At 42.0% G+C, this 22,969-nt stretch overlaps 1 protein-coding gene across 2 annotated transcripts in view; it reads left to right on the top strand.

Annotated features, from left to right (window-relative positions):
* The window catches only part of LOC139405897 (diacylglycerol kinase beta-like), a 62,614-nt gene extending 39,920 nt beyond the window's left edge, over positions 1-22,694 (top strand). The window contains exons 20-24 of one of the 2 annotated variants that reach the window (XM_071148341.1): positions 10,791-10,881; positions 11,930-12,125; positions 18,371-18,491; positions 18,662-18,722; positions 20,479-22,694. In XM_071148341.1, coding sequence (XP_071004442.1) covers positions 10,791-10,881; positions 11,930-12,125; positions 18,371-18,491; positions 18,662-18,722; positions 20,479-20,586 — 577 coding nt within the window. In that variant the 3' untranslated portion in view covers positions 20,587-22,694. The remainder of the gene's footprint in view (positions 1-10,790; positions 10,882-11,929; positions 12,126-18,370; positions 18,492-18,661; positions 18,723-20,478) is intronic. The other variant, XM_071148340.1, reaches the window with a different exon arrangement.
* The last annotated feature ends 275 nt before the right edge of the window (positions 22,695-22,969 follow it).

Genomic DNA, 22,969 nt, shown 5'->3' with positions numbered 1-22,969 from the left:
CATGTCAATTCCATTTGTCGTCGGGTTGACCTTAAACAAGACATACATATTTGATCAGGTTTAATTAGCAACAAAATAATGGCATATTGTTTTTTAAATTATGGAATGAGGGGATTTGGTTGATGAATGTAATGAATGCTGGGGCCGGGCCGGGGGTGACTCCCTCTCTGTTTTGGCACCTCTGGGTGATTATGAGGGAGAATGTGTGAAGATTTGACACGTCGGCAGATAGATTCATTTACTGACTGCAGCCTGACCAAGAGGTGATAATGAGGTCGAGGATTAAAAGTAAGACAATCAGTCGACCCGTGACGACGCCACACACTACCTCCCTCTGCCTAGTTCAAACACACTGCTCCTTTTTCTCTCTCTTGTTACTGATCTCCCATGTAATTACACACTAATCTCTGCCTCAGCAAGAGAGAGAGAGAAAGTAAGGGAGAGGGGGGGAGAAAGAGAGAGAGATGGAGAGAAAGAAAAATACAAGATTATAGCGAGATATACTTTGTCGTCGTCGTCGTCTTTGCCTTTGTACCCTCAAAAGCAGTTACACTTTCAGCCAATTTCAATAATCTGTTAGCAACAGTTCAATGGCCACCGACACGGGTCTGTGTTCTAAGCCTGAGGTATTGTATATGATGTATGGCAGTCTATTACTATTACTACTGCTGTCTTAAGCACTGGTTCTATTACCACTCTCCCTTATGTAGCCTGTGGCTGTTCTGTTGAACCATTCCGGCGTTAACCTTTCCTGGAGGCACAGGGAAGCCCAGGCATGGAGCGCTCTTTAGCATAATGAGTGTGTTCATCAAAGCCTGCCGTGTGCACAGGGCCCACTGGATCCACTCGCACACTGCCACACACACTCCCAAACCGCTTCCCCGCAGGGCCCCTGTGGACCCGGGCAGAGGCCGCCCTCGGACCTCATTTGAGGATGAAATCGTTTGTCTGACCAGGATGTCATCTATAATTAATGGCCACTTGTGAGTGTAATTTAGAGAGATCTCACCTGTGGCCCTGTCCCCAGCCCAGCGTGAATGTACACACAGTCACACACATGCGCATACGCAGGCAAGTGAGCGCATACATATACTGTACACACAAATATAAACAAACGCACACACTCACTAATGCATGGACATACACACACACACACACACACACACAACCATATCCTATATAAACATAGTTTCACACTTGTCTGGACCTCAGAAGTGAGCCACCAGTCTTCTTCAGTAAATTCCATAAACTCTAATTCAAACTGGTTGGTATGTAATATTTCATATGATACTTCTATACAGGCTTAGAAAGAAAAGGTGTAGAACCCTTTTGGGTTCCAGATATCACCTTTTGGGGTTCCATTTCAAACTGTTTCCATAGAGGGTGATACACGGAACCAAAATTGGTTCTGCCTAGAACCATAAAGGGTTCTCCAATAGGGACATCCATCGAACCCTTTTGTTCTAAGATTGTAGATGAAAGCCCTATAGTAGTCTCAATGCCCTCTGATTTCTCACATTGAAGCAACAGCTCTTATTGTCCAAGACCCCAACCACATATTGACTCCCCATCACTCCTCCAAAAGTCTCCTAGTCCCTGTTGTGTCCCCCATCCTCTGTCGAGCCCCCATAGCCCCTGCAGAGCCACCAGCTGGCTACACGGTTTCCTTCTCACACCTTCCCACCAGCAGTATGTTCACGTCTAGGGTGAGAGATAACAGACAGAAAATAATGTACATTAAATAAATAGATAGTTTTTAGATTTTATGTGTCAGATTATTGTAGTCCCTATATTATAACAATTGATACGACCATATCCCTTACAAGCCATTCTGTTACTTCAGTATATTTATTGTGATGAATCTAGGATTATTTGTATTTCGATATTGGAAGAAAAAAAACAAGACCCCTCTTTATAAACTCAGCAAAAAAAGTAACATCCCTTTTTCAGGACTGTCTTTCAAAGATAATTTCGTATAAATCCAAATAACTTCGTAGATCTTCATTGTAAAGGGTTTAAACACTGTTTCCCATGCTTGTTCAATGACCCATAAACAATTAATGAACATGCACCTGTGGAACGGTCGTTAAGACACCAACAGCTTACAGATGGTAGGCAATTAAGGTCACAGTTATGAAAACTTAGGACACTAAAGAGGCCTTTCTACTGACTCTGAAAAACACCAAAAGAAAGATGCCCAGGGTCCCTGCTCATCTGCGTGAACGTGCCTTAGGCATGCTGCAAGGAGGCATGAGGACTGCAGATGTGGCCAGGGCGATAAATTGCAATGTCCGTACTATTAGATGCCTAAGACAGCTGATCGTCCTTGCAGTGGCAGACCACATGTAACAACACCTGCCCAGGATCGGTACATCCGAACATCACACCTGCGGGACAGTTACAGGATGGCAACAACAACTGCCCGAGTTACACCAGGAATGCACAATCCCTCATCAGTGCTCAGGCTGTCCTCAATAGGCTGAGAGAGGCTGGACTGAGGGCTTGTAGGCTTGTTGTAAGGCAGGTCCTCACCAGACATCACCGGCAACAACGTCGCCTATGGGCACAAACCCACCGTCGCTGGACCAGACAGGACTGGCAAAAAGTGCTCTTCACTGACGAGTCGCGGTTTTGTCTCACCAGGGGTGATGGTCGGATTTGCGTTTATCGACGAAGGAATGAGCGTTACACCGAGGCCTGTACTCTGGAGCGGAATCGATTTGGTGGTGGAGGGTCCGTCATGGTCTGGGGCGGTGTGTCACAGCATCATCGGACTGAGCTTGTTGTCATTGCAGTCAATCTCAATGCTGTGCGTTACAGGGAAGACATCCTCCTCCCTCATGTGGTACCCTTCTTGCAGACTCATCCTGACATGACCCTCCAGCATGACAATGCCATCAGCCATACTGCTCGTTCTGTGCGTGATTTCCTGCAAGACAGGAATGTCAGGGTTCTGCCATGGCCAGCAAAGAGCCTGGATCTCAATCCCATTGAGCACGTCTGGGACCTGTTGGATCGAAGGGTGAGTGCTAGGGCCATTCTCCCCAGAAATGTCCTAGAGCTTGCAGGTGCCTTGATGGAAGAGTGGGGTAACATCTCACAGCAAGTCACTGGCAAATCTGGTGCAGTCCATGAGGAGAAGATGCACTGCAGTACTTAATGCAGCTGGTGGCCACACCAGATACTGACTGTTGCTTTTGATTTTGAATCCCCCCCTTTTTTCAGGGACACATTATTCAATTTCTGTTAGTCACATTTCTGTGGAACTTGTTCAGTTTATGTCTCAGTTGTTGAATATTGTTATGTTCATAAAAATATTTACATATGTTGTTTGCTGAAAATAAACGCAGTTGACAGTGAGAGGACTTTTCTTTTTTTGCTGAGTTTAGTATGAGCTGAGCTTTGCAACAGAAAAGTTCCAATGACAAGGACAATTTTTATAAACTCAGATAAAATGATTAGATCTATCCCAGCAAACCGGGAACATTCCCAGAACATTAGCTAAGATTCCCATTAAGTTCTAGTTGGATTGTATTAACATTATGATGATAACATCCCCAAATCATGAAAATAATGTTTTTGATAACAACATTTAATTAAATGGATGAAATTAAATGCTGTGTGTCTATATCACTTTGTAGTTGGCCAACAATACAATCTTCAAATGCAAATTGCCATTAAATCTATAGGGAAACATAATTGGGATGTATTCCAATCTGCTTTCTTATGCTTCAAGGAACTAGAAATATGGATGCTGAGAATGTTGTGATAATATTAGGGAAAACTTTAATATAACATTTTCTAAATGTTCTTGAAATTTTCTGAGGGCTTCCAAGACAATGTTAGTCTGGAGGCGAAAGAAACTAACAGCTGTTTAGGCGAGGTGCTGGCTAGCGGAGTAGAACACTTGAAAAAGCGAGCCGCACACTCTAGGAGTTCAGATGCAAAAATGTAATAACCAATCAGGGTACCTCCAAGACAAGGTCAAATATATCTTGTGTGAACATCAGTGGAATAGTATGCTAAACCTAAAACAAATAAAAGTAATAAAAACAGACTCATTTGCAAATTGTGGAACATTGTGCAACATTGTGGTTATGTTCTCTGCAGCCTTTTAAGTACAATATGTGAGAATCACAAGAATATTCTTGCAACATCCCTGACAACTCCCGTAACTTAATACAATGTTCTGGAAACCTTTAAAAAAATGGACCAGGTGTTTTGTCAACATTCTTAAAACATTAAGGGAATGTCGTGTCCAACCTAACTTAAACATTGTATAAACGTCATCACAACTGATCATATCTTGTACCCACACTGTTCCCATAACCTAATTAAATGTTCTGGGAACCTTTAAAGAACTCGCACGCTGTTCTGTCAACATTCTTGCAACACCAAAGGAACGTTTTGTGCACCCTGAGACAAACATTATCTGAATGTCAGCACAACTGGACAGTTTTAGTGTTTTGGGAACCTTGTGATATCCCCACAATGTTCCGACAATTTAGTGAAATATTCTGAGAACCTTTAAAGAACAGGCTAAATGTGTTCTGGGAACGATCTTGCAACATCAGGCAAATGTTTCATACAAACTCATCAAGACTGAACCGTTTTTGTGTTATGAGAACAATTTTAGTTTGCTGGGATGATACTGATATTATAATTACACCCAGGGATAATTTTCTTGTAGTTTAAACCCATTCATTGTACTGTTTTATTTGGAATATCTCTTTAAGAAAGGGGAGACAACACAACACAGGCCATTTTTCAAGCTGCCAGTCAGAGTTGTAGCACTCGGGGCGGTGTCATGTTAAACAAAACAGTGCATTGATGCAATGCACAAAGACTTGGTTATGTCAACGTGATATTTATCACCTCTGATCAAAAATAAATTAGTGTGAAAATAAGGTCATAGATCACGGGGGCTTAGATTAAGTGTCAGAGGGAAAAATCAATGGCTCTGTGCCTCATGCTAACAGTGGACAGTAGAAAGAGCATTAAAGAGTATTACAAGGTGCTGTGACCTGGGGATAGCCTAGCCATGCTACACTGAAGCCTGTTTGCCTTTGACACTTTTTAATACAGTGACGAGACAGGGGTTTATAAAGTAGATGAGTTGACTGATGAGGGGAGAACAGGGGCATAATACTGTGTTAAGTCTGCGCAGGGAGCTGCTTGCTTCAGTGGTTGGTGAAACCTGAGACAGTGTTGTCTTTTGACATTGCAGTTGTAGCTACAAATTGTCTCTCGTGCACTCAGTGGTTGAAAAAGTACCTTTCTTTGTTTATCTGATCTTCAAAATGAATTTACATTTGCGATATATTCTAAGTTATGATATTATGGACACACTCTGGTTAATGAAACCCCTTTATATTCACTTTTATTGCAAAGTCAAACCTCTATACCCACATTAAAAGTATCAGCCTGTTCAGACGATCATTTTCAGTTGATTCTCCATTGATCCTCAATGGCCATCTCATTGGAGCTTCTCCCTGTTCCAGCTGTGTTTCAGATCATGGTGCTGAGCGCCAGTCTATCAGCACATAAAGGATGGGAATCCGATGGGGCCAATGGGATGCTCCTAATTATCTAATGAGCAGGGAGATAAGGCCGTGATTTGTTGCCATGGCTCTCTTGTTAGGTTAAGTGGAGGGAATCGACAGGACAGTCAGATGTCGACTCTATCAATTCCATTTATTCCCATGTTTAACTACTACACAAAGTTGTGGACGCCAAAGTGCTGCGTTTTGGTTTTGGTTATATTGTACTGTAAAGAAGTCAATGTGTAGTAGTATATGTTGATTTTGACTTTATCTATTCCCTTGTTTAGCTACATTCAGTAGACTTGAGGACGACAAAGTGCTGCGTTTTGATTTTGGTTACAGTAAAATATAACCTTTATAGTACTATAATTGTGAATTTGCTGTAACAACTACTGTATGTTTTTACAAGTGTTTTAGACATCCTAAGTGGAGCAAACAGATCTATTCCCATTTTTAACTACTACAAAGTCGACTTGAGACTCTCTAGAAAGTGCCATGTCTGGTTTTGGTTATATTGTACTGTATGTGCTGTGTGTACTGTATGTGCTGTGTGTACTGTATGTGCTGTGTTTTAGACATACTGTATTAAGCTTATTAAGCCTATTACTGTGATGATATGGGGTGCACTGTACATTTTGGTAGTGCACGTCAGAGGAGATAAATAGCCTCTTGAGTTTGCCTCTCATGTAAACAGAGAGAAACTTTCCGCCTGGCAACCAAATAATACAGCTGCGTGGAGACCTGGGTAGTTCCCCTGTGTCTTAGAGGACGCAGTGCTTCAGATGTGCGAGGGCCTCTTGAAAATAACAAAAACAACCCCCCCCAAAAAATATTTGTCCAACAGCTCACTGCAGGTGTAAAGGCTGCACATCGTTTAGTTTCAGTCACACCCCAAGTTGCTTTGTTTTTGAATAGACTCGTGAATAGGCCACCGCATTTGTTGGCTTGCAAATTATGCTCACGTCTGCATTTGTGTTTTGTCTACAACAGGAGTGTGTTTTCGTTCTCGGCTGTCACAGACACGTTTCTCAAGAGAAGGAACCAGACCTGGGTTAAAATAGTATTTGAAATAGCCTACATTGCGCATTTGCTTTAGCCTGCTTTAGCCTAGGTCGGGTGGGGGGGGGGGGGGGGGGGAGGTGTGCACTTTTGGGACTTTCCTATTAGTACATTTCAACAGGCAAGTTCAATCAAGCACAATTTGAGTATTTTGAATGATATCAAATCATATTTGAACCTAGGTCTGCTAAGCACACAGATTTATGGTGAGGTTTGGAGCCCAGGGCAGCTGTTGGAAGTCATGTTAGAAAGATGCTAGATGTGTTATTGTGTAGTAGGCCCTCTCAGCATGCCCCGTGTCTCCCTCCACTGTCTCTCTCTCTCTTTCGCTCTCTCTTTTGCTCTCCCTTTCTCTCCTTTACTCCTCTCTTCCCGCACCTATTGACCATCTTGCACATTATAAATCAACATCGAGCCGGGCTATCCTGCAAGTGGCTAATGAAAGCAAATTTATAAAGCGGCTAAATGGTCCTGACAAAACTCCTAATGAGGAAATCAATAATTTAGTGATTGTTACTTTGCTTACACTAATACATCCCGCTAGTAAGGCTTTGATTCCAGCGAAAAGAAGGCCATTTTTTATTGCATTCAGTTCTGCATGTCAGCACTGTTGTAAGGTTGTTTTTCTCTCTCTCCATGATGATAAATCATCTGTTGGGGTCTCTGGCTAAAGTAACCAATGGCTGTGAGGTGTGCTTTCAAAGAAATCTCTAAAGAAAGTCAAGCATTTCGCTATAAAGAGACATTGGTGCTCATAAACTTTCTCTATATGGATGTGATGCTATGAATGTTAGAGCAGCATTCAGTCCACAATCAAATTAAATCAGATGTTATTGGTCACATACACATGGTTAGTAGATGTTATTGCGAGTGTAGCAATGCTTGTGCTTCTAGTTCCTACAGTGAAGCAATATCTAACAAGTAATATCTAACAATTCCACAACAACTACCTAATGGAACAAGGAATGGAATGGAATGAGAATATATACAGTTGAAGTCGGAAGTTTACATACACCTTAGCCAAATACATTTAAATTCCGTTTTTCACAATTCCTATTTAATCCTAGTGAAAATCCTCTGTCTTAGGTCTGTTAGGATCACCACTTTATTTTAAGAATGTGAAATGTCAGAATAATAGTAGAGAGAATGGTTTATTTCAGCTTTTATTTCTTTCATCACATTCCCAGTGGGTCAGACATTTACATACACTCAATTAGTATTTGGTAGCATTGCTTTAAATTGTTTAACTTGGGTCAAACATTTTGGGTAGCCTTCCACAAGCTTCCCACAATAAGTTGGGTGAATTTTTCCACATTCCTCCTGACAGAGCTGGTGTAACTGAGTCAGGTTTGTAGGCCACCTTGCTCGCGCACGCTTTTTCAGTTCTGCCCACAAATGTTCTATAGGATTGAGGTCAGGGCTTTGTGACGGCCACTCCAATACCTTGCCTTTGTTGTACTTAAGCCATTTTGACACAACTTTGGAAGTATGCTTGGGGTCATTGTCCATTTGGAAGACCCATTTGTGACCAAGCTTTCACTTCCTGACTGATGTCTTGAGATGTTGCTTCAATATATCCAATTTTCCTACCTCATGATGCCATCTATTTTGTGAAGTGCACCAGTCCCTCCTGCAGCAAAGCACCCCCACAACATGATGTAGCCACCCCTGTGCTTCAAGGTTGGGATGGTGTTCTTCGGCTTGCAAGCCTACCCCTTTTTCCTCCAAACAGAACGATGGTTATTATGGCCAAACAGTTCTATTTTTGTTTCATCCGACCAGAGGACATTCCTCCAAAAAGTACGATCTTTGTCCCCATGTGCATTTGCAAACCGTAGTCTGGCTTTTTATGGCGGTTTTGGAGCAGTGGCTTCTTCCTTGCTGAGCGGCCTTTCAGGTTATGTTGATATAGGAATTATTTTACTGTGGATATAGATACTTTTGTATTAGTTGAAAAACGAGTTTTAATGACTCCTACCTAAGTTTATGTAAATTTCCGACTTCAACTGTAAATATATGGATGAGCAATGACAGAGCGACATAGGCTAAGATGCAATAGATTGTATAGAATACAGTATATACATTTGAGATGAGTAATGCAAGATATGTAAACATTATTAAAGTGGCATTATTAAAGTGACTAGTGTTCCATTTATTAAAGTGGCCAATGATTTCAAGTCTGTATGTAGGCAGCAGCCTCTCTGTGCTAGTGATGGCTGTTTAACAGTCTGATGGCCTTGAGATAGAAGCTGTTTTTCAGTCTCTCGGTCCCAGTTTTGACGCACCTGTACTGACCTCGCCTTCTGGATGGTAACGGTGTGAACAGGCCGTGGCTCGGGTGGTTGTTGTCCTTGATGATCTTTTTGGCTTTCCTGTGACATCGGGTGCTGTAGGTGTCCTGGAGGGCAGGTATTGTGCCCCCGGTGATGCGTTGTGTAGACCACACAACCCTCTGGAGAGCCCTGCGGTTGTGGGTGGTGCAGTTGCCGTACCAGGCGGTAATACAGCCCGACAGGATGCTCTCAATTGTGCATCTGTAAAAATTTGTGAGGTTTTTAGGTGACAAGCCAAATTTCTTCAGCCTCCTGAGGTTGATTAATGCCTCATTAAATTCACTTATTAAACTGAACTCCAATGTGTACTACATGTCCAGTACAGAATCTACAAAGAGTAGCTAATATTCCTCAGACTGCTCCATCTGTTTTTGCCAGGGGAAGGAGGTTTGAACATCTTTCTTAGCACATGTTGATAGATATCTTCTTTCCGCCCTTAATTCTTGCTCAAAGGGGGATGAGCTGTGAGTTATTATGAATCTTTCAAGGCTCACTAACTCTATGGGCAGAGTGCAATAAGTTGAGACAAGTAATCTTTGCTGGCCAAACTGTGGCTACCAGAGCGTTTAGTAATATTGATTCACCTTGTAGGCCTTTTAAGCCTGGAGAGTCTATAAGAAATCCTGTCTTCATAGAGATTTTTATTCTCTGTTCTGTATGTTCATTTCCCTTTGTGTATTAGGCCTACAGTTATCCATTCTCACTCAGCGGTCCACGTGGAGTATTTCAAAGTTTCTATTTGCTTTGTTTTACAGCTTGCTCTGTCTTAAGATGTAGCCTACATTCTGCACCAATCTTCAGATTAACGTCTGGGACAGTATTCATAAAGCATCTCAGAGTAGGAGTGTTGGTCTAGGATCAGTTTTATATTGTTATGAATGGACAGTGGGGACCAGATCCTAGATCTGCACTCCTGCTCTGAGACGCTTAATAAATACAAGCCGGCTCAGTAATGTAAAAGCATACAGCTCTATACAGAGTATCACTCTGTTATAAAGACAGATGGTGACTCTAACTAGCAGGATCATTGATCATCAGGCTTAGCTCTGGGATCATGTGTCCTTAGGAACCAGGAGCAGCACCCCAGTCCTCAGTTAATTGAAGGGCCAGCTAGATTACCCTCTCTCACCCCTTGCTGTGTTTTAATGCAAGGTACCCACCCCACATACTCTAGTGGTTAATCGGCTTTACTTTAGTCTTTGGGCTTCTACGTGTGTGAGACATTATGATTAATGAATGACGTTGTATGTTTTTGGAGATTGGATTTTGTGAATATGTTTAAAAGCCAATATCAAATGTATTTTAAATTCTCAAACAATGGCGGATGGTATTCACGGTAACGGGTTATAAGGGGGCAGGTAGCCTAGCGGTTAGAGTGCTGGCCCAGTAACCGGAAGGTTGATGATTTGAATACCCAAGCCAAAAAAATTGTCGATGTGCCCTTGAGCAAGGCCTTTAACCCTAATTTGCTCCATGGGCGCCGTACTACCCTTGGCTGACCCTGTAAAACAACAGATTTCACTGCACCTCTCCTGTGTATATGACGATAAAACGTTTTTTATTATTAGATATTTTTTTGTTGATAAACAATGGTGGAGAATACTTCCAAGTCAATTCTGAAAAGTCTGAAATAAATACATTTCTGACAAACTACATGAATCAATGCTATTATAGACAGAGAGCTATTCCATAAAACCCAGACTAACTAAAAGCGAGAAATTGCGAGGAGAGAGAGGGAAATCACTTCAACCACTTTTTGTATTGCTGACTGTATGGCAGTAGATTTTGTTGTGGGGAGAGAGAGATTTTTGTTTCCTCCTAGTCCCCTTACACTTCTTATTGTCTTGTTTTTCAGAACAAAGAATAAGCTGTGGTACTTTGAGTTTGGCACTTCTGAGACCTTCTCGGCCACATGCAAGAAGCTCCACGACTTTCTGGAGGTTGAGGTAAATACAACTGCCTGCTTTCAATTTTTGGGAGATTGGGACTGAGTATTTTTATGCCATTTAATCCTATGACTTGTCACCTTTTAATTGCACTACTGTGTAATGAATATGTAATAATTCAATATAAACTACTCTCACTTGTACTGTTCTCTGCAACAATAACACCTACTGTTAACATGAAAAATTAAGTATTTTGAAAGCAGACACAATGCAGTGAGAACAAGAAGCAAAAAGTAAAGCACCTAGGTACAATCTCCCTGGGAGAAAGAATCATGCCTCTAATCTAGTGCACACCATTTTAAGACACTGAGCACCAGCCACCTCCTGATCCACAAATAGCCTTCCATTTGTACCAATTTCAGTCTTGAAGTGTTGAGGAGGGAGGGAGGCCTCCCCTCTACCCCTCCCACTCCCCTAACGGATCCTCAGCCCAACACACAGGTAATTATCCCGGCACGGCCCTGCTGTGTGTCATATTGAGGGATAATGAAGGTGGTGTCTATCTGATCCATCTCCCCCTCCTCAGAGCCATCAGCGGTGGTAGAGGTCTTCATTAATTAGCCGTGGATGGCTACTTAGTATGGTACTGAAGGGGAGCAGGTTCGGTGTGGAATACATGCCATGTATTAAACTCCACTGAGAGAGAGGACAGAGAAGTGGCCTTTTATTACACAGCTGGCAACTGAGGGTATTCCTAATATGGATGCCGTACTAGTATAAGGTTGTTAGGAGTCATGGCTGGTGGCAGGTCCCCTTCTGGTGGACATTTACAGCTTGTCAAAGATCAAATGGCTTCGACATAAACTGTTAATCATCACTCAGCAGTGAACGCTGTCAGATGAGCGTGGTAAAGTTTTGAAAACACCTAACTGAGAAGCTCTGGCTCAAGCAAAACTAGCATGATCTACTTAACATTATTTTATTGCTACACAAATGTTTCAAGAGGAACACTTGGATTATTGATATGATGTAATCACTCTCTCTCTTGCTCCCTCCATTTTCCCTCTCTCTCTCTCACTTTCTTTCCTGACCCTTGTCCTTTGTAAAGTGCGATGGCATCACTCTGGACCTAGACAGCATCTCTTTGGAAGGCATCGCCATTTTAAATATTCCCAGCATGCATGGCGGCTCCAACCTGTGGGGTGAGAGCAGGAAAAGGCGGAGCAACCGCCGGGGAGGGAAGAAGACCCAGGATAAGAGGACAACAGTGCTGGACCCCAAAGAGCTTCAATTTGCTGTCCAAGGTAGCTATCGTAATGATGGATACTGGTGAATTGGAAATGTATTTATTGCAATTCCAACTTTGAGGAAACATTGTTCACAATGTCACATTTATTTTACATGGGGTATTTTACATAGGTCCTTTAAGGTCTTTTAAAATGTGGAAGGCTTGCTCATATTCCGGTATGCCTCTTACAGATCAGTACTACAACCAAACATACACCGGATAACAGGCTTGAAATGCTACAACTCAATGGCTGATCGGCTGCCATTTTGTGTATAGTTTTGTTAGCATAGAAGATCCTTTCTCCTAATAACCTGTGACACTAAGAGGCAAGACCTTGTCCAAGCTCACATTAGACCGATCAGAGACAAACTTTGGGACAAAGTTTTCCCTGGCGCGGGTATGAATATTTCACCAATGACAAGTTGAATCACAGTGCTTAGATTTGGTTTGGGATGAAGGGGTGCGGTTTAATGTCACTGTTTCGCACTGTCACTTGACTGGTAATGGCTTGTGTAGGTGGAAGTGGACAACCCGGCTTAATAGGAGCAGACTGAGGGAGCTCAGTGTCAATTCTGCTGCCTTTATGGGCACTGAATACAGAAATATGTCAGATGGGAAGCCCATCAAGGAGAATCTATGAATTAACACATATTATTGTTTAGGAGGAGTTAAGGTCAGCCGGTAAACTGGTGAACTGTCTACTCATGTCTAGTTTGCGGATGATCACCTTAGTCACTGGTTAAGTTCCTGTAAACACGCATTTATCACCTTCTTAGGCAATACTATGTAGAGGGTTGTCCTCACATGGAGCAGCATAATGTAGGGAAGTGTAATTCACAGTGGACTAGGGCTACGGCTTACACCTTGATCACAGCGACAGCGTCACTGCGTTTTGGTACACCAGAAGTACATTAATTTCCAATGGAACGCTGCGTTTGCTTTGCAGCATCCCATTGCAGAGGCAGTTGCAGTGAGTTCTGTGAGGTGCATGCTTTGGAGTTATCAAACATATCATCAAGTTGTATGCGTAGATCGCTTGACAGAAATGGGGAGTGTCAAACTTTTGTTGCACGCATGTCCAGATGATGCTACGTACCATTGTGCGCAATGATGCTGTAGCTGTGATCAAGGTGTTTGTATTAGAAGGTGTACAGTATTTTATTGCAAGGGCATTGGATCTTAATTTGACCAGCATTGTTGTAGCAAAATAATAGATTTAAACGCTTAGTCCATAATGTTGCTTGATTGGTGGTTAGGCTATTAGTTGGACAAAAGTATGCCACATGAAAAGTGCTATACTGTTAATACAACCGTGTTTTAGTGCGGGTTTTCAGTGAATTTATGTAAATCACTAAACTAATCTGCCTTTCCTGCCCCGCAGGAAGATTCTCAGCAACAAAAGAGTGATCAAATTAAGATTCTACATCTGTAGAATGTGGTAGTATTTTGTTGGTATATTATGTCCAGGCTTGATTAGATCATAGATCAACCAAATCAGATTCATACAGAGCATAGTGAAAGTCAAATCACACAAGACTGGGTATGTGACAATTTTTCATTGTCAAATGTGCAATCATACCAAGGATGTTTTCATGAATTAGTACCACTGCGATGTACACTGCACTGTATAATAGGCAACCCATTGACTACATACTCTGGAATGTATCCTCCTCAGTTAAAATCAAAGTACCAAATCCATTACCTGCCTGTATGCTTCGAGGAGATTCCTCCTGCTCTTTAATTTCAGTCAATACGAGTCAAGCACTGATGAATGCACCCATTTGGATCATGCATGTTCTTTCTAATAACCTAGGGAATCATCCATTTCACTGAGTTCTACTCTTATAGACTGGGAGAGAGGCAATGGACAGATCCTTAGAAATTACAGCTTTGGCAAGGGGGGTTAAGATGGTAGTGGTGGTCGGAGATGATCAATTAACACCCCATCGATACACTACAGTAGTCCCTCCCTTCCATTAATTCACCCAAAAATCATTTGATTTGGTGCAAATAATTTTGCTTTGTTTTATCCTAACCCTCAGCCTGAACCTGAAAAGGCACTTAGTGGCCAGTGAGTGAGTGCTGGTTGCTGGTTGCCCTTGCTGAAGGTGTGCTCAAGATGAGAGGCCCAACTTGTCAGACCAGAGAATGGAGTATTAGAGGGGCCCATAAACACCGAGTGTATTAGCCTGGGGGGCTGTGGTGGGGCTGGGGGCTGTGGTGGGGCTGGGGGTCGTGGGGGCTGGGGGTTGTACACGTACCCAGAGCACAGAGTGCGAAGTGTGGATCAAACTGGGGGAAAAAACGACTGACCTTTCTGGAGCTGTTAAGTCATCCCGCTGTTGACGCCAGGAGACAAGCCCCTCAGGTGGAAGGGAATGGCTAGGGGTGAATTATTTAGAACGGGGACAGAGGGGAGTGGCAATGGGGGGAGGGGGGGGACTGATTCCCTGAGACATGTACCATGGAGATTCTAAAGGTGGTCTCAACGTCGTTCACCCACTCCCTCTCTGTCACTCTGCATGTTGTCAGTGGAGTAGAGACTGCCCTGGACAGGTATTTGACAATGACAAGGATGCTGGGACTAATCGTGCACTGTGGCAACTCGATTATGAGGCGTGGGCTGCCTAATATAGGACTTGGCTGTGTGTGTAAGCCACTGTAACATCTCTGTGACTCAGTCTTGTCTTCTATCTGAGATAAGTCATGTCGATGTGCGATCAGGAACGATTTGGTCTTTATTTGGTCCCCTCTTTTAAAACAGATTGTTTTGAAACCACTATGAGTGTAAAACTACATTTGTATTATTTGTATGACTGTATTTTCCATTTATCTACAAGGACAAGTTTTAGTGCAAGCGATTAACCAAAATCAAGACTACGTTAACCACATGAGAGAGAAATGTACACAACACTACTACGAGTGATAGAGATAGAGACAGTTTGTGAAAGTATGCCTTATCTATTTTGAAGAACTCGTAAAATGATTTCTTCAGACAGCTCTGCAGCATACTTAGGCAGGCTAGCCTAGCTAAACAAGATGACTACAGACAGTACAGTATGGCTTCTACTGCCAGAGCAGAGATGAGATGATGACTTTAAGGAATGAAAAATAATAAAGCCATCAAATAGAAATGAAGTAATATACACAACTGAAATGTTGTATTATTTCATAGTAAATTTCTGTTTATAATGATGTCTACCCTGTATGGACCTGACAGAGGCAATGGAATATTTTCAATGTTTTGGCGATTGAATGATCACTATTTTTGGCTTTGGAATTTCCATTAAAAAGCTCTAAAATCGGGGACTCCCGGGTGGCGCAGTGGTTAAGGGCGCTGTACTACCATAGAGCCTTGGTTCGCGCCCAGGCTCTGTCATAACCGGCCGCGACCGGGAGGCCTAGCGTTGTCTGGGTTAGGGAGGGCCTGGCCGGTAGGGATATCCTTGTCTCATCGCGCTCCTGTGGCAGGCCGGGCGCAGTGCACGCTAACCAAGGTTGCCAGGTGCACTGTGTTTCCTCCGACATATTGGTGCAGCTGGCTTCCGGGTTGGATGCGCGCTGTGTTAAGAAGCAGTGCGGCTTGGTTGGGTTGTGTATCGGAGGTTGCATGACTTTCAACCTTCATCTCTCGCGAGCCCGTATGGGAGTTGTAGTGATGAGACAAGATAGTAGCTACTAAACAATTGGACACCACGAAATTGGGGAGAAAAAGGGGTAAAAAAAAAAAACAACAACGTCTAAACCAATTATTTTTTTGTAATTGAACCGAAACTGAACCGACCTCAAAAATCACTAATCGCTCAACACCAACAAGTTTATATTTCTGCAAGATCTATGTTTCCACTTCACCTTTTGCCCATTTAAACACTGCATGATGAGTGGATGACGGTCTTCTCTCGGAGCGCTTGACAAAACCTCTCCGCTATGACCAACTCTCAACCAATAACACGTGACCAGAATGTAGTAGACAGATAAGTGAGAGCTGAGCCATATATTTACATGACTCTGAGTTAGAGAAACCTCTCCGGAAGTGCTGGTGTAACTAGTGTTGCCCTTTAAAAAAAAATCACTTGACAAGAAGAAAGAAAAATACATCTTTAATCGGTCTCTCTCGTCTGACACGTGCAACCAGTGCCTCTGAGCTCACCCTTTTCAAATCTGGGGAAACTGGAGTCTGTTCTTTCTTCCATGACTATAGACTACAGACCAGGCTATAGTTATGCATCCATCACTATTATTAAACGGGCACTGCACTGGTTGTAACAGTCAGATAGTATTATACAGGCATTCATTCATCCTTAAATGTCTTAAGTGTTACCTTTGCCTCAATCTAAGTAACGTAATAATAAAATCCCCATCAAAATCTGTCAGTTTAAGCTAGAGCTATCAGTTTTTTTTGCATGGGCTGTGTCTCAATCCACCTCATCTGCCTATGTCGGCCTTGGAAGGTGGCAGAGCTACAGCAGTGTTTGTCAGACCATGAGACATCCCGAAAATCGGTCTTCTCAAGAAAACATCTGTAGTGTCCCGAACAGTTTGGACTACAAACTAATATAAGGGAGTCTCTCGCGACCGCGATGTTCTCCATTATGCTCTACGACCTCCACAAGTGTCACGGTACTCATCTGAGGTACAAACTAATGGAAGTAGTTTTGTGCCACAAAAAATAGAGTTGAATGTTTAGCAAATTCATGAATGTGTTATGTATGCATTTCTATGGACTATAGTAGTAAAGGCCATATTCAATATTATCTCAAATTATTTTATTTTATTTTTGGGGGATTCAATTCTAAATTCAAATAGCTAAATGATCCATGGTATGACCATCTTAAAATAATGTTAGCTTAGTCCCTCACCCCTCCCCCAACGGCCTATACTTAAACAATTGAAGTAGCCTCATGAAAATACTAATACAACCACCACTGTTCATGATAATCATATACCAATCATTTGTTATTTTCAAAAATAGATAGACCTTGGTTACTGAGAGCAGAGCACACTCCTGGCCTTGCCCACAGTAAGCACTCTGGGGTATACTATATGACCTGTGTGTAGCCCCGGGCAACCAGGAATCTCCACACGTTTATCCATCGCCGTGGTGATGCTGTCTATCGTACGTGTCAGCCAGGGGCTCTGTGAGCCAGCAGCGCTAACGTGAGAAGGCATGCTGGGGGGGAGGGCCCAGTATCAGGGGGCTAGCACATTGTGTACACACACACACACACACACACACACACACACACACACACACACACACACACACACACACACACAGGCATGCAGGCATAAACACACACACAGGTGTGAACACACACGTATTCACACACAAGCACACACGTGCGAATGCACACAAACACGTGCGAACGCACACAAACTCTCTTTTTAGCTCTCATGCCAGGGCAAGCTCTCCATTCACAATTTAACACAGAGGGTGCCGACCCAGCCTGTTGCTATAGTTACAGCTGGACACTACCCCTCAACAGTAACATCCATAGAAATGCAAATATGGTTAATTTATATACTGTGTCCAAGGCATCACTCAAACATCTTAGAAGCCCTCAACATCAGCCTAACCCTAGCAGCAGCAACCTAGCATTAGCAACAGCACCATACAGCACGATCAATGACAGCATGCTAGTTTGTTCTACCATACCCACCAAGTCCCTAAAATGGGTCTTAGTTTCAATTAGTGTCTCTCTGCACTCCCAACAGGGCTTAATTTGCGGAGGGGTAGTCTGAGAGTAGGAGGAGTAACAGGCCCGCTGAAACAGATGGGCTCAGCGCGACACTGGGCTTCCAGCAGGGGCAAAATCAATGCTCATAACTTCAAAACAGAAAATAAATTAATAATTATAGGAAGACAAGATTGCTTTGCATTGCCGGTGCAATCTAATTAATAGGTGTTTTGTTTATGGCTGCTGGTTGTTGTTCTTGTTGCTTCTTTTTTCCTTTCAACAGTGAATATTCAGACTTCAGAGAGCGGAAGGCAAACTGTGCACCTTGAAAATGAAGCACACTTCCTTTTTGCCTCTTTTATCCCTCCTGTTCTCATCTTTCTTCTCCTCCTTCTTCTCCTTCTTCTTCTTCTTCTTCTTCTTCTTCTTCTTCTTCTTCTTCTTACTCAAGATCCATGGATTCCAGAGTTAACCAATGGCTTGATTTAGCATCAATTCAAACTGTAATGCTCGGCTCAACAGGATGGTCGAGAGATGGTCTGAGTTCTATGTGTGGCTGTGTTTATTTCTCCGTGTCTGTTAGACCCGTCAGACCAGCTGTTGGAGGTGGTGGGTCTGGAGGGAGCCATGGAGATGGGACAGATCCACATCGGCCTGAGGAGCGCAGGAAGACGCCTGGCCCAGTGCTCCTCGGTCACCATCAGGTCAGTACCCCTTGACCACAACCACTGATCACTGTCTGACCCCAGTCGACCTTCTTTAATCCCATCTAGCCTTTTTGAACACTGATAACAACATAGAAACAATCTCGATGGAAGACATGACAGAAGTCAAGAATCATGTTTTCAGAGGGATTTTTGTTTGTAATTGTCAGGACCACCAAAGCCCTCCCCATGCAGATTGATGGAGAGCCCTGGATGCAGACTCCCTGTACTGTAAGTCATGTCAATGTTCCGTGTATTGTGGTATTAATGCATGTAGAATGCGCTGCACACAGGTGGTTCATATAGAAAGTTCATCACCTAATTGTCACTATGCACCCACATAAGAGATGAATGCTTTAAAGTACCCCGGCAGAAGTTTCTTGAGAGGGAAGTTGCATTGTTTTAAATATTTGTAATTTATCATAACTGACATGCAATAACACGACCCTTTCTTTGACTGTATTCACCTGGTCCCTCAAACTACTCCCCTGCACAAGTACAAGTGTTTGTTTTGTTTTACGTTTTGTTCACTTTTCAAAATGAAATGGCTCAATTTGTGCTGATTAAACCAGTGTTTGCTTTTAATTACAATCTGACAGCATCACAGATGAAGTGGAGCCAGAATTTACATACAGATCTTTCAGTCGTTATGGGAGAATCTAGTGCATGACAAAACAAGTGGTTTATAAGTGCACTTGTGTCTGTTGGCAAAACTCCACAAATCAAAGTTAGGCTCTGACAATACATAATTGTGTGTTGGATGATTTCCATGGTGAGTTACAGACGTCTCGATGCGGAATTTTGAATCAGTCAACCTGTTAAAAGTTCATTAAAATGGGATGTTATCCAACTAATTATTAACAACAACAGTTATGCAAATCATGTCTTGCATACATAAGATAATTAACCACATTCATTAGCACTTATAACATGTATTACTACATCTCTATTGTACACTGGAATAACCTTTAAAGGGCCATACATTTTTTTTAAAGTATATATAATCATTGATTATTGACGACTATAACTTGTAAATTCCTTAATTACCTTAGTTTAACTGTTGTACACCATCAGAACCCAAAATATACATTTGTTTTACTCCATTGTTTGTAAACCAGTCAATTGTAAACAAACACTGACTGTGTAGCTTTAAAACATGGTTAAAACTATCATTTTGATCTAATGGATGGTCAGTCCCAGTATTGATAGCATTGTTTGGTTACGTTCTCCAGCCCCATCCCTCAGCTATTTACCAAAACAGTGGCAGGGTAGCCACTTTGTTGTGCTTTGCAGATTGCCCCTTTAATTCATCTATTTGAAAATTAGTATACATTTCTTTACCATGAAATACAAACTCATAGTCCTTTAAGCTTTCAAACACGGTCAGTTTCTCTTTCAAGTCATTATTTTGTGCTGAACCTTTTTTTTTTAACCTCAATTCTCATGGAAAGGTTAATTTGTCAATTAAATGATACTCCAGTAACATTTAGTTCAGTCACGTTGAATATGACTTGGACATCAAGCCCACGCACAATAGCGACCACTACAGCGTTAGAGTTCATGAACGATGAATGGCACGCGTCTCTTTGAAGTAGAAGGGTTTCTTTTATGCTGATGATACTGTTCACCTTGCTCATTATTCTTGTTTATACTGCGAGGGCTATAGTATAATGAGCTGCGTCCAGGTCAGGGCATACCTTGATGGTTGATATTTACCTTCTCATTGATCTGTGGTAGTTTCACTTTTTCTTCTTCTGACATGCTAATAGCGTCTAATACTCATAGAATTCAAGCATCAAGCTTTTCTCTGTGGTTGCTTATTGGAATGGCAAGATTACATTATTACACAGGCCATGACCTCCCTTGCTGTACAGTGTACAGGTATGTTCAGTGGGTCCGTGTGCTCCATGTTATGAAAGCATTCACCCAACCATAGCATAACACCATGTAACTCTGTCCTGTTTCCCTCACTCTCTGTCCACACCAGATTGAAATAGTGCATAAGAACCAGGCCCCGATGTTGATGGGTCCCCCACAAGGCAACAGCTTCTTCTCCTCTGTGATCCGACGAACATGCAGCGAGAGCAAAGACTGAGAGAGAGAGACTTAGCCTTCGGCCTCTTCTCCAGAGAATCAAGCCGTCTTACCCACGGAGGTCGCTAGGTGTGATGCCAGGATGCTAATTTGTTAGCCTAGCTCCATTTGGGTCGCTAGGTTATTATGCTAGGATTCCAATTTGTTAGCCTAGCTCCATTCAATAGCATACTGTAGCTGTGCATGCTACTTCTGCCATGGAAATGTCAGTGCCCCCCTTACTTATTTAGAGTGAGGAACTACAAGGACAGAAGCTTTGGTTCATGATGCAGTGCCACTCCACAATGCCAACACAGTGGTATTGTCCCTCTGGAACAGTTGTTTACCATTCCAGATTTCAACTTTATACTGTTACGATGGCATGTTTTTTTCTAAATGTCATTTTTATAGTGGTCTTGTGCAACGTGCCATGTGGATCAAGTCCTTTGAAGGAAGTGACACATTTCTGTCAATCCTTGAAAATAATTTGTATGATAAGGTATTGATTTATGCGGCGTCAATGTTTTGAATGTGTTTGTGTTTGCGTTTGAACACCCCCAATGCATGATGGACATTGGATTACTGTTTATGAGGTGAACATATCTTTCAGGGTGCATAAGGACAGTGATGACATTGAGTTAATATATACTTTAAGCATTTGGTCTAAGTTAACGTTTCAGGTTATTTGCTTCGCATTTCTTCGGGCACTGACTATCTCTTCAATGTTGACTTCATCAGAGAATGGATTTAAGAATCTCAAAGGCTCTGTTAGGTTTCCCACAAAACATGTTTGACAGGTTCTTGCTCAAATGTCTTGCAGCTGGATCATAGAAACTATTTCCATTAAGGCTCATAGGCCAATTAAGGAAAATTAATTGGTAACAAATGCATGCACATGTCACATGACATATACACTTTTTCTACATTGCACGGGATATCCAGACAATTTCTTCTAATTGTGCTGTGCACATCTTGAGTTGCATGGATAACCAAGATCTATTTTTGAACGTGGAATTGTACTGTGTTGTTCATTTTGGAAGTAAAACACTTTGTCAGGATTCAACTACTGCCTTTCTCTCACACTAAATGAAATCATATCAACCTGAAATCAACCTTTTGTGGTCAGGGAGTCCTGTTTTTCAGGGGCAGGTACTCAGGTATTTTTAAGATATAATATTGCTCAAAGGTTTATACACTTAACTATTATTATAGAAAAACCTTTCAAAGAATAGAATTGAGTACATCATGTAGTACAACCATCACAGTCAAGACTCCAGAGCAGGTTTTGACCTCCTTAGGTCATTGATTTGTTCAGTCTTTTTCAGCGGTTTGCCATTGAGCATGTTTACAATACATGACTCATACATGCATACATTAACCAATTAGAACTCAAGTCCAAATGTGAAATTACTATTGACATACTTGAGCTAGAATTGAAGAATCAATCTTGAGAATCAGTCTAATCAATTTGCATGACTGGGTTATTCAGAGACAAGAAGAAGCTCTGCATTCTCCCTCTAGATATCTGCAGAGGCTATTTGGTCTGGCACATGATGTGCAGATAAGTAAGACTAACCATAAGAATGGCCTGATATTGTTAACCTGAACAGTATATTGTATTCTTAATTTCAGAAATCTATAGTGACTTTTTATTATATTGACATCATTCGTCCAGTTTTCACCAAAACCTCTGACCCATATCTCAATATAATATACTACCAAAGATAAACAGTACGAAAGGCCATATTCAGATCAGATCCATACACTATCTGAAATTCTTCAAATCTGTTACACATGAATGACACCCAAACAGTACATGAATAGATACAAGTTTTCAAGTGAAATGCATTCCTGCATGTTTTCTAAGTACAATTCAATGATAGACGATGACTGTATTGGATTTCTGTCTCTGTTCAAAGTCCCATCCTGCTTATGGAAGATTTGGTTCCACCAACTTTTCCATTACTTTGCTTTGTATGTGCAGTGTTTGCTTTGTACAGTGAAGTTGTATTTTTGTACACAATGTTATTTTTCTGCGTAAAGCATTGCTCTTCTCTGTAAATCACGCCAATGTGTAGTTCTGCTGAACAGAACATGAAAACAATTAAATGTTGTCGTTTGACCTGCTCACCGACATGTCTTCTTACCTTTGACCCTGTTGACACCTAATGGCACTCAATGGCACAATGGCACCTGAGACGGGTTGACTGTCACCGACAGGACACTCACGATCCTGTTAGTGTTCTTACACCTGCTCTAAAGCTATTTATACAGTGGATACACTCAAGCCATGAGAGATGCCTGTCAAACTTTCTTATGGCTCATGGTATGTCACACTTGACAGTGCTGTGTACAGTTTTCACCCTGATCCTGCGATGACCCTTCAATGACCCTGTAACATGCTT

Source organism: Oncorhynchus clarkii, chromosome 3 (genome assembly GCF_045791955.1).
Source record: "Oncorhynchus clarkii lewisi isolate Uvic-CL-2024 chromosome 3, UVic_Ocla_1.0, whole genome shotgun sequence".
Taxonomy (NCBI): Eukaryota; Metazoa; Chordata; class Actinopteri; order Salmoniformes; family Salmonidae; genus Oncorhynchus; species Oncorhynchus clarkii.
The sequence above is the reverse complement of the archived record's forward strand: the minus strand, read 5'-3'. Positions and strand labels throughout refer to the sequence as shown.